At 36.8% G+C, this 12,380-nt stretch overlaps 1 protein-coding gene and 1 long non-coding RNA gene across 4 annotated transcripts in view; one reads left to right on the top strand and one right to left on the bottom strand.

Moving 5' to 3' along the window:
• Positions 1-185: 185 nt before the first annotated feature.
• The window catches only part of LOC139963672 (uncharacterized), a 33,125-nt gene continuing 20,930 nt past the window's right edge, over positions 186-12,380 (top strand). For 2 of the 3 annotated variants that reach the window (XM_071964685.1, XM_071964683.1), the window contains exons 1-5: positions 1,735-1,894; positions 3,039-3,221; positions 5,389-5,560; positions 8,958-9,227; positions 10,546-10,636. In XM_071964685.1, the coding sequence (XP_071820786.1) occupies positions 3,071-3,221; positions 5,389-5,560; positions 8,958-9,227; positions 10,546-10,636 (684 nt within the window). In that variant the 5' untranslated portion in view covers positions 1,735-1,894; positions 3,039-3,070. Of the gene's footprint in view, positions 328-1,734; positions 1,895-3,038; positions 3,222-5,388; positions 5,561-8,957; positions 9,228-10,545; positions 10,637-12,380 lie in introns of those variants that run through there. The other variant, XM_071964684.1, reaches the window with a different exon arrangement.
• Positions 3,121-8,928, bottom strand: LOC139963686 (uncharacterized). Its single transcript, XR_011791723.1, has 3 exons — positions 6,455-8,928; positions 3,959-4,084; positions 3,121-3,255 (listed from the first exon to the last, which is right to left on the bottom strand). It is a non-coding gene; the product is annotated as an uncharacterized lncRNA (long non-coding RNA).

The raw sequence follows: 12,380 nt of genomic DNA, 5'->3' as shown, positions 1-12,380 counted from the left end.
TTAAAAGTATGATATTGCAAGTGGGGGACAACGGGTGGGTGTGGGGGAGGGGGAGTGGATAATAAATAGATCAGTGTAAAATTATGGTAATGTCGTGCATGTTTGGTACTCTTGGTCAATAGATTTTTCTTTAGAATATTTCTTTTTTAATTGTGTTTCATTTTCACGACCTGTGCGAAGTAAGAAGGAGGGATGGCATGGTTCGCTACTTTGTTTATAAATTGCATCTTTCAGTACGCATGTCTCTCCGCGATGCGTGACCAGTGTATGTGTACACGCACACCGATGGAGTGTACAAGGAAACTTTGTATCTCCTTTACTAACATGGTAAGTTGCTGCCTTGTTTAACCCCGGTAAGTTTATGTTACACGTACACAGTATAGGCAAGTTTGATCGACATGTTCCATAAGGGTAACACATATCGAATTTGTGACATACTGTCTTACCATCACATGTAAGTTACACGGATACTGAAGTATTAACTATTATGGATCTCAAGAAGAATATTCTTAAATAGTTTTGGCGTAAAGTCAGATATGGAAAGTTGGGGTGGGGATGGGGTGGGGATGGGGTGGGGTGGGGACGGTGTGGGTTGATGGCTAGGGCCATCCTTCTCTCCTTATTATATGATGGCATATAAATAATCAATGTACTGAATATACCCTACAAGCAAGATCAGATGTATCGAGAGAAAAAAATCGCGTGTAAATTTATCATTTTTGATCAACCATGGAAACTGCTAACTTCAAACTCATTGCACTTATCAATGATGTAGCTTATTGTACGGAAATATCACTTTGATATTATTTGAGCACGTGGGAGGGGGTGAGAGGAGAAGGGGGAATGAGTTAAATAATAATTCAATTGTGAGGGATTCTACTTGCATTAGGGAAAAACCATTACTGAAAAACATGTGTTTGTGTATGCCATCACACGTTGTTGTGTGAGCTTAATCTACTAAAAAATAAAATGAATAAATTTCGGAAGATTATATTTCGCTATATACGGTAACACATTGTTTAAATGTCCAGTTACGTCATTAAACAATTATGGCATTATACAAGAAACCTTATTACACCTTAAAAGCCTTCACCCTCTTTGCCCCACCCCATCACCAACATCGTTCTATTTTTATTTTTTATTTATTCCTTCTAATATTAAATCATCCTTTTGTTGATAAATCAAGAAAATCGTATTTAAAAAGTGCCGAATGCACAGAGGGTTCAATTTTTTTTTTTTGGAGGCGTTTTGAGGTTGCCACACTGCAATTCGAAGTTACGCCCCCCCCCACACAACCCCCCCCCATCCCATCCCTATGGAACTGCTTTCCAACAGGCGTAGAAATAACGCAACACATGCAATGTAAAATTCGGGATTAATAATATATTTAAAGTAGAAAATCAGACCGCAGAAAGCGAAAATCTATGTTAAAGAGAACACATGCCAAATTGGTCGAAGCTGTAGTTTTATAAGTGATGTGACTTGCACAGACAAACGTGCACCCCGCAGTATTTGAGGAAAATACTTGCATGTCTTTTAAAGATAATGTAGTCCCTCGAACAGTGCCGAACTTCTCAATCTTTTTAAAAGTGCACCTTTTCTCCAAGTTGATCACTTTCTATATTGTTAAACCACTGTGTCAGAAAACTGGAGCTGAGTAAATTACATGTAACTGCTCCCTGCACCCATAACTCGGTTGCCTAGCAACTAGCAGGTTACTGTACTTGTCGCTGTACTTCAGTGCAACTTCCAACACAGTATACACAAACGTAGCCATGGCGTGAGAACAAGTAGTTGTAGTCCTTTCAACAAATCAAACATTGATCTTTAACAATAAGCAGGATTTCACCTATTTGGCGATTTTGATTGTTGATAAGAACAAACATGAAATACGGTATTGCAAGCTTTGTCACAAAATTTCATTTTGATTCTCTGCCCTTTACCACCGCCCAACTTTTACTGTTGGACCCGAATTTAACAATAATTAATATGGACCTGTTGTTACATAAGTTTAGCTAGGCCTAACGTTAGTCTCGCTACGTGGACTAACAAGAACGGGTTTCGTTTGTGTACACGGTACCACAGGATTTTTAAGGACAGCACAGCTAGGAAATAACACAGAAGTTAAAGTTACCTTCCCATGGATTTGGAAGCTTCAAAGCTTAAGTTTCTCTCAGTCTTAGCTCAGGAGAATGAATGGATTGGGCCCCATCCAAGTTTAGATTCACATCTGCATATGGATTACCGCACCAAGGCCTAGTACTGTAGACCCAGTAGTAGTACCACACTATTGCCTATTGGGCCTAAGCTAGAACCAAATGGTAAACCTAGGCCTAGGATATTTTGTTAAACCCTATGTGCCAATTCTACATCTAAGAGATCAGTTCAACGATGGCAACTTTGGAAAGGACCATTTTGGCTAGATCGTAGACGGGAAATCATCACTTGTTGGGCCTATGTTAGGCCAAGGCTAAATGCCCTAGGCCTAGGCCAAACCATAGCCTACAGGTTGTACAACAGCACAGCCAGGTTAAAGAAAAAAGGGCCTAGAGAAGCCTGCCTCCATTCACTTTAGTGCCATACTTACAGCTAGGCCTACCAGGTTTTTCTACTTTGAATGTTTAGGTTATGTAGCTGCAACTTAAGTAGCTGCAAGTGTAAGCCAGGTCGTACCCTACTGTACAATATTAGGCACTGGTTACTCCAATAGAATGAATGCCAATACAGGCAGTATAGTATGCATATGGTGGGGTTAAATATGACATACTGAAATCTTTGAACTTGCTGCTTCCTATTTTGGTCATTAAATCTGGGAAATTCCGGCCAAGAAACTTTGCAATTAACATTTTGTAGACTACCAAAAGTAGACTTTTAGAATATTAATATCACTCTCATTTGTGGAACATAATTGTTTCCCATGACTATCCTGGAAATGGTTAAATTTCTCTGAGTTACTTACTACACAGTGATCTAAAGGATCGTGTGCTATCTTATTTTGATTGTATTTCTTTCTCTCTGTGAATTTATTCTACCTGTAGTGGCAGTGTGAACCTATTAATGTTTGCTTCACATGGCTACCATGAGTAACATCCAAGTAGATGAGACATCATGTGGACCACTGTGTCAGCATCCTCAATGCTGGGCTTCCAACCGTCGAGTGGAGCGGGGACTTCCTAGACTCGATGTCTTCCCAGAGAAACAAAGTCAGTTTGAGGGTGAAGGTAAGAGTTTATGAAGCAGTCTGTACTCATCATCCTGTGCATTATGGAGAGATCATTATGCCAGATAAATTCTTTAGTGTTGAAATTATTATATTGCTTCTTGTTCAATACCTGACTGTATTATGTAATAAATAAGTCTCAATTAAACAGTATTCAAGGTTTCATCCCACTTAAAGAATCTCTCTATTAAATAAGATTCACCTTATTAACAAAAGAAACATAAAGGTATGCTATTTTTGACTGGTTCGAATCGTCAGTTAAATTATATGTAAACTTTTAAGGCAGGTTGCATAATAAATAAGATTTGCAGATCGGCATTGTAATGAACCACATTGCTATGGTATTTTACAATTTAAAGTGTTAAATATCATAAACAAAATGTACCAATAGGGACCAAATTGTGGGAACGCTGATTGTCCGTACTAGCCCATATAAATACGACAGCCTAGTTTGTGAATGAGACCGAGCAGTGTTAACTGAAATAGTATCGTCAGACAATATGATCATACAGTGCTCGAATCCAGTATTGCCAGCATCAGTGAGATCCACTCTTTCATGCCTGATTCGAGTACTATGTGTAATGTCATTTCCATGAGGTACTCTGAGGAGTTAAAGGGATACTCCAGTGGCAGACAAATATAGTCTAATAAAAAGATAAATATTCCAGACTGTTAGTTGGAAAAACCCTAACTCCATATCTCGCCCCAAGCTCCAAGGTATGGTTGATTGAAAGTTACCTGTTTTGACTGGCCAAAAACCCTCCATTTTTCCCGAGCATTGGCTACAGTAGGTGATAATCTGTAATTTCATCACTGCAGATATTCTCCAAAACCTTTACTGTCTCATTTATGATCTTCTCAAAACTATCAAAAGAGAAACGAGAAACATTTTTCAGCTCAACTGACATTGTAATGACATCATTCACTCTGTGGCATTTTGCCACAAAAAACTGGACATCGCCAAATTTGAAAAGAGAATCATAACTTTGATGTAAGAAAGTTATCTAGATAGGGTTATGACCGAAAGGTGTAGGTATTACTTCAGGCAGCAATTGAATTAAGAAATCAACTTCAGGCACCAGAATATCCCTTTAATGCAACCATTTGATATTGTGAATGCCAGATTTTGTTCATCTCCAGTATTAATTGGTTTCAATCTAGATATAGCAGAAATAATGATATTTCGCTTTCACTTGCTTTGTTAACACTGAGGGTATGAAGTATGCAATGTTTCTGTGGACAAAGCAATATCGAGTTCAGGAATTGGGACACATCATCAACGAAAAAGAAAGATAAACATATATCATATATCATAAAAATGACTTAAACTCCTTTACAGTTTCCTGAAGTAAGATTATTATGATAGAGTGTTGTACAGAACGTTTTGGCTGGAATCCATTAGGCAGTTTGTACTTTCAATTTGCAGACTGTCAAAATCAAAGTTATGGTTAAATTAATTACTTACCAAGCACTTACTTGACCATACCTTCCATGTTAAAAGTGTTACTAAGAAAAAATAAATTGTTCCTATAAATTCATGGAATATGGAGACAAATCATATGAAAATCACAATAATGCATCCTGGAAATTATTTTTAGTAAGGAGAGAGTGTATAAAACTCATTAAACTTAGAAAGATAAGATCAACAACGACCCGCTATTTTCCCTAGGTACAGTATTTGGCACATACTGTATGTCGTGTTTTATTTGTTTGAATCGCTTGACCTGGGTCAGGAAGTATGACATGAATATATATGCACTGGTTAGGATAGGTTGGGAAGAAATATTGGATGGGTGTTTTATTTTTCTTTTTTTTCATCTATTTATTTCCAGTATAAATATAAATAGTTATAAGCAGGACATCAAAAGTGAGTATGTAATAAGAAAATATTATTTTAAAATGTTGAGGGTTGTTGAGGGTGCAGTCCTACAAAATTATCAGTTTGAAGATTATGTAAATGGGAAGGAAAATGCGGTAGTAGAGTGGGAACAGGTAAGTATCATTGCTTGTAAATATTCAATTCAGGGAGATATTTTTTAATTTTTTTTTTTTTTTTACATATTTTCATTTGCATCTCTGATACTGTAATATTGTTTTAAATATGTATATATTCTTGCATGGGTGACAATGTGCAAGAGCTTATCATTCATCCTTTCATTTGTTTGAAGGTCTTCCAACACTTAAGGTACAGAACATGCTTGACGACTACGGTCTCAGCGGTCGAGATCATTATCCGTCCACACACCATGTTGCAATATCGTCCCTCGGTGTGAACCGTTTCAATCAGCATCAGAGAAGACGCAGTGCTTCTGCCCCATCAATCATCCCTGGCGGCGAAAGGTAAGACGGTGTCTCAAAACCCAACATTTCTGGGGGGCTCATTGAGATTTATCTTCATTAAACAAACCAAAATTTCAGTTACATTTAATTTATAGCTTCTTGTTTTCCTTTTCCTAGACTCCCTATTGATAATTTGTCATATAATAACCAGAATAGTCAGAACTGATTTGTAAATTCATAAAAATGGCAAGTTTGATATTTTCTCAAATACCAAGAAAAATGTCATGATTTTTTATAGTGGTCATTTGGAAACCTGCACTGGACTGTCATAAATTCTGCATTGATTATGACTCTGAAATGAAAAAACAAGGCAAGTGCAAAGCTTAAAGGTTATGATCCCAAGTTCGGTATGCAGCATTTATTTCTTAGAATGGTTTATTTGTAGATTGGTGCCTCAAGTGGGTAACTTAACCCTACTCATGGTGTCAGGTAATTAAACATTGTTTCTTTCGACGGTCATACAATACATGTATTGTAAACATAATATAAGAGGGTGGGAAACCTGTAAGCAATGTTTGTTTATTTGATCAACTTTAATGTGTTGTTGCAAAAACAGCAAGTTCAATATCAGTTGAATTCCTTTTTTTCCCTTTACCGTTAAGTTTGAGGTTACAGTTTTCTGTTTCTGTTTTAACTTTGTGTCATTCCAACCCAAAGAAAGATGTTATATTATCTCGTACAGTACCCTGCGATCCTACTAAAATTTGTATGCGGTTGGAACCAGTTGGTTGCTGGTTTAACTATTGAATTATTAACATCATGTAGTCCAATACAGAAACTCTATGTGTCTCCCAGTAATGTCACGCTTATTTTGTCATTTGCATAAATTTGCATAAAGTTTCATGATGACGGTTGTGGCAGGGACATGCTAGCAAAATCCTGGCAACTACTTACCAACTCCTTAGCAACTCCCTGGCAATTCCCAGTTTCAGGTACCTTATCTTTCCCTTTAGAAGTGGACCATGTATATTACCAACAGACTTAACCAACGGACCAACAGACCAACAGGCGCAATGTTCAGAATCAATCAGCAAGTTCAGCACTTGTGCAATGTGTCTTTTAGCACGTAATAAACCCATTCCACAAGTTCAGACTTAGGTCATGACGTAGTCAGGCCATACTTCTTCGGGAATTTACAGCTTTCTTTGAAAACTATCCTTACATGTACTGTACAAAATCAAACTATGCCGTTTATAAGACACTAATAGCCGAAACGAGGATAGCCACTCATCTCACCTCATACCAAGCTGTGATTGGTGAGATCTCTTTCGCAGAGTAAATTGCTGTCCTGTCAAGTGCATTAAAACATATCTCAAACCCAGTGAGCTTTTGCATGTTTGAACGAGCCAAGCAACAACCTTCACAAAAGCCCTTGAACACCATTTCCATCGTTGACCTCAGATAGTTAGAAAGCCAGCAATTATGTTTTCACCGATGTTGACTATTTCATGGAAAACAGGAAATGGCAGCTCCACTTTCTTTTAAGAGGAACCTTTGGCTCTGGTATTAGGGGTAGATGTAGGCTAAATGATTTGGTGCAAGGATGTCAGCTGTGACAATATTTTGGGGTTAACAGATTCAAGATTTCAGGAAAAGCAGTGATTTCCTGGCTTCTTGATGGAATCTGGAGTTAAAAGGGCAATGAGTCTCTCTTATAGGTAGGATGTATCATGATTGACTTTAGAATGTGGTTAATACTTCCAAGAAAAATGGCGGTGCTTTAGTGTGGCTTCTCTATCCGTACCAATCCACCATGCTCTATATTTTGGTAAATTTAAAAAGTTTGGTAAATTGCAGATTGTTGGATTGACAGTATAAACGTTTTAAATGTGAAAGTGAAGCAATTGTAGAATGTATGGAAGAAATTAATAATTTGAAACAGCAAAATATTTAGCGGTTCACGGTTTCAAGATTTCAGGAAAACAGGGATTTCCTGACTTCTTAATGGAATCTGGAGTTAAACGGGCAAAGAGTTTCTGTAATAGGTAGGATGTTTCATGTTTGACTGTAGAAAGTGGTTAATACTTCCAAGAAAAATGGCTGCATGCTTTTGATCAGTTTCTCTCTCCGTACCAATTCACCATGCTGTATATTTTGGTGAATTTGAATAAGTTTGGTAAACTGCAGAACGTTCGATTGACAGTATAAAGATTTTATTTGTGAAAGTAAAGCAGATGTAGAATGTATGGAAGATATTCAAATTTTGAAGCAGCAAAATTTGATATTTCACAATGCATGGCTTAAATTGACAATGAAGTTTAATGTTGGTAATACTTTTTGTATGTAGTTAAGAACTTAGAATTACTGTACACCTTTTTGTGTTTTATACTGAGTTTTAAGATATATAGTTTTACCCTATTGAGGGTCAAATACAGTTCGCCTAGCTATCGAGACAGTTGTGAAAACTATCAGCATCATCGGTTATTTTGAAACCTACTATTACTTTTAAACCTACTAAATGTCGCTAAAATTTATCGCAAAAACTCTCCCAGACATCGAAGGTGGAGGATAAAGTAAGAGTTTATACTAACTTCAACTTGTGTCATAAATGTTAGACGATAGCAGTAAAAACGTTGGTGAAAGTCTGAGCATACGAGTGACCAATTTTGAGAATCTTTAGCATATTTTAGGCCAATTAACAATTCATAATCATGGACGTTAAATATGAATGTAAGAGACTGACTTTGGTCAGCTTGCGGCTTTGATAAGCCAATGAGGCTTCTTCGCGATTTCCTGCTTGCAAGAGGATCTAAAATACATACTGTACATACAATGTTGATGAAAGTTTAACCAACTGCTTGAGTTATTAATTTTTTTGTTTGACTGAATTATATTATTTCTAGCAAATTTTGTATCATATTTCAGGGCAATGCTGATGAACAGAAACCAATGTGCTGTTTTGAGTTAGCGTTTTATAAAAGTTTCACTGCTATTTCAACACTTACAGTGTCCGTTACTCTAACAGTTCATACACGACATTGCTACTTTGATAGTCAAATGTAAGTTTGGATAGTCAAGTGTCATTTCAAATAGTGAACTAATAACAGATGAACATTTTAAAGTTTGCTTTCAACATGTATTTATTAAAAAAAAATAACATTCACAAATTGCTGTGGTGATGAAAAAACAAAAGGAATCGAATTAAGTACATGCTCATTAACTGTCAGTTGATAAAAACAGAAAATCTAAACAGGTGTCTAAGTTTGATCGCTTGTAATCTTACCGATTAATGCACAGTTCAAGAATTGGTAATTTAACTATACTTGATCAAAACCAAAAGCCCTTCAACCTCTATGAGGCAAAATGGATTTCAATTAAGGTACTATTTGGAATCTGTGCTTTTTTTTTCATGTTGCCTTTTTATAATATTCTCGTCTCTACCATTGTTTTACCCTAGTGGGTACCTTCAAACCTCATACCAGAGCACAGAATCAAGGTCGTCGCAAGGCAAGACTTCGAGGAAGGGTCGGAACCGATCTAGGTCCGCTTTACTTGAGCCGATCAAAGGATCCCATCCTCCTAAACTATCTAATGTCCATCTAAACCAGTTATGCGGTCCCGTCCACCCATCTAACGATGTCTTTATGGGATCCCAGGTTTACGTCTGGCAGCCATCGAACAGAGCCATCCAGAAGAGAAAGGATCTCATGGCTAAGGACAAACAAAAGTAGGTCATAATTAATGGTCATTTTGTAGAATTAGTCACATATTTGCCCATAACATAATCCTCATCTACAACAAAATATTCCAAGCTTTTGTAACCTTTCTTTTTGGTCATTGTGATTGAGAAGGCAATCAATGCACAAGTTATGAACATGTAATGTAAAATTTGCCATAATTCATGATTTTTAAATAATTAAACTGTGCTGTCCTAGGCCCCATTAAAACAAATAATGCCTCATGTGTTATTAATATTATTTCATAAAATGCCCCCATATTTCTGATGTATAATGCTGGATAACAGTTTTCATAGTTTATATCAATTTCACACCTTGCTGTTAAAAATTTAGTGATAATTGGTTCCGTGAAGTATGGTTAAAAATATATCTTGGAGGGTCACCAAAACATTGGACAAGAAAAAATAAATTGAAAAATGATTACTTCAAAAAATTACAAAATAGTACACCATTTTGCAACTATGCACCCTCTATAATCATATAAGAATTGTTTTCAAATAGGAGGGAATAACTTATCCCCATATTATCAATTTTGATTTGATTTTAGTTTGTTTTGCAGTGCTGTTCATCTCTGTCGGTTCAGCAAATATTTTTGACAAATATGGACATTTCTTCATTATTCTCACAAGAAAGGTCTCTGTGAAGTACAATGGAAAGATACCAATGTTGTCTTGTCTCCTTAGATCTTACAATTATATTGGAAGTTTAGAAATAGAGTGATCCATATTGCTAATTTTTCATTATGTAATCATTTTGGGTTTCTTGAGGCCGAGTAAGATCCTGTTTCCTAGCCGCTCGAGTTATACATAGCTCATACATTCCATACACAAAGAATCTTTTAACCGCCATGAATAGTTGTAACTGGTTGTTTGTTGTAGCAATTTTCTTCCAAAGATCACTGTCCTTGCACCGGTCAAATCTAAACCTGAGTTTGCAATGTCCCTTACCAGGCAAAGAAAATACTGTTATGGAGGTTTGTTGTAGCAATTTCTCTTCATTGAGAAGGTTTATTGATTATTTATTTTACCTCATAGCTGCTTAGCCTGCTGTAAATAATTTACCTTAAGACCAAGCTCACTCAGTGTCAAATTTTCTACTTTGAATCAAACCGACCTTTGAATGTCAAACTACAAAGTGTTAGAATTGAAATAGGATACTGCAGCTTGATATGTCAGCTTGTGCAGCACCTACCCTCCCCCCCCCCAACCAATACAAATATCTTAGTCAGTGTTGTCTCAAGTAATAAAGAAAGTCAATCACTAGTTACTGATTTTTAATATTTCATACTTCTATTTCTTATCCCCACAGCACAGAGCCAAGGATAGTCTCGCCCAAAGATATGACGGAAACCCTACTTCCCTCCGGAATATCAGAGCAGAAACAATCGACAAAGAAAATAGTAAGATCTTACAATTTTCTACAAATTAAGAGATATATATTCACTAATTATACCATGAAAAGTGTTATGTATCATACAGTGTCTAACAGATTGTGGAGCGATCAGTGACGATAGGTGTCCTTGCCACACAATTCAAAATTGGAAAGTTTTAAATGAAAAGTTGACTGACATTTTATATTTAACATTTACGACAGTATGTCTAGTTATATATACACATGCTGTGACCTCAGCGACAAAAACCCCTTAACAACCACTTTACAACTCTGGGATAAAACAATGGTGGGTTGTGAAATGAATGTACTTGTATGGGGGTATTTAAGTACAATGTGCTTGACATTTTATTTGTACTGCAGCTGGTGATTGTTGATGTGCAATGTATGTATGTACCTCACAAACAGACGGACAGACTTATTGCTGAGTTCACTGACAAGTATAATGACATCTAATGTAACACCTGACATATCAAACATGATGTGACTCTGCAGTTAAACCTGTACAAACCCACACCCCTTCAGCATGATGTTACCATATTGGGGGTTAATTTAATTGCTGGGGTCTCTCTGAGGGACATTTTAGAGTCTCTTAGAGTCTGGTTGCAAATCCAAACCAAACCAGAAAGTTTTGGGATTTTTACTTCGCTCCTGATAGAACCTGGTTCTTGGTGATGAAAGTCCGTCGGGCCTATCCTCACCTTGTGGTTTTCAAACCTTATGTGGTTCTCTCAGGAACAGAGTCTTCTTGGTTAGAGCCGCAAGCAAGGCTGAAGCCATTGGCTTGTATGGCGGCGGTCTCGTTAGTACTATTGCAAGTCCCCACAAACGAGCAGATGTCTGTTTGCCATGATGAGCTGGGCGATAATATCTGTTGTTTCCCGTGATGGACCAATCTGTGAAGCTGAGGTGGATTGCAGCAATTACTGTCCTGTATTTTTTAACTTTGACACTTGTTTGCCCTCCTCGAACAGTGAGTGGCACCACTCCCCGAACTTCCACAGCCGGTCGTGAATAGTACTCTGAAACCCACATTATCATACAATACTGTGAAATGTTTCAGATTAGTTCTCAAAATGACAGAATCAAATCTGTATTTCTGGCAGCAACAACGACAAGGACAAAAACAATAACAAAATTTGTAAGATGTCAACATCTGGAATATAAATGACGAGTTACAATCTCTCGTCCAATCATAACATCGAGATTGCAACTAACAATTGCGGAAATGAATCATCATGACCGTACTATCTGAGTGGAAATCCCATTAAAAGACAATCAGAAGAACATATTTTCAATATTTTGAACAATTTCCCACAAATCTGTATGTGTGACAATTTACATATTTGATCACATAAACATGTGTCCCAGACAAAAGTGAACTTGATTAGGATTTTAACATGGTATCTGCATCACACACTATGTGCAAAATAAAAGGAGGAAAAAGGAAATACTGGGTAACCTTAGGCCAAAATTAGTTTCCTGCTTGGCAAGAACTTTTATATTGTGTGGGAAATTGAAGATTTCAACTTTAAAGCAAAGTTCAGGTGTTTTTGAGAACTTTTCAAGAATTGCGCAATATATACATGTGTGTATCCACAGTAATTACACACAAAGTTGACTCTATCATACAGGAATATATTGTGAGCTCTTCTTTGAATGCAAACACTCCTTTCAAAAAAACATTAAAGCTTATCTTCATCTTAGGACATTGTTTACAGAGATGTGTAAACAGTATAAACCACTTGTGACAG

Source organism: Apostichopus japonicus, chromosome 22 (genome assembly GCF_037975245.1).
Source record: "Apostichopus japonicus isolate 1M-3 chromosome 22, ASM3797524v1, whole genome shotgun sequence".
NCBI lineage: Eukaryota > Metazoa > Echinodermata > Holothuroidea > Aspidochirotida > Stichopodidae > Apostichopus > Apostichopus japonicus.
The sequence above is the reverse complement of the archived record's forward strand: the minus strand, read 5'-3'. Positions and strand labels throughout refer to the sequence as shown.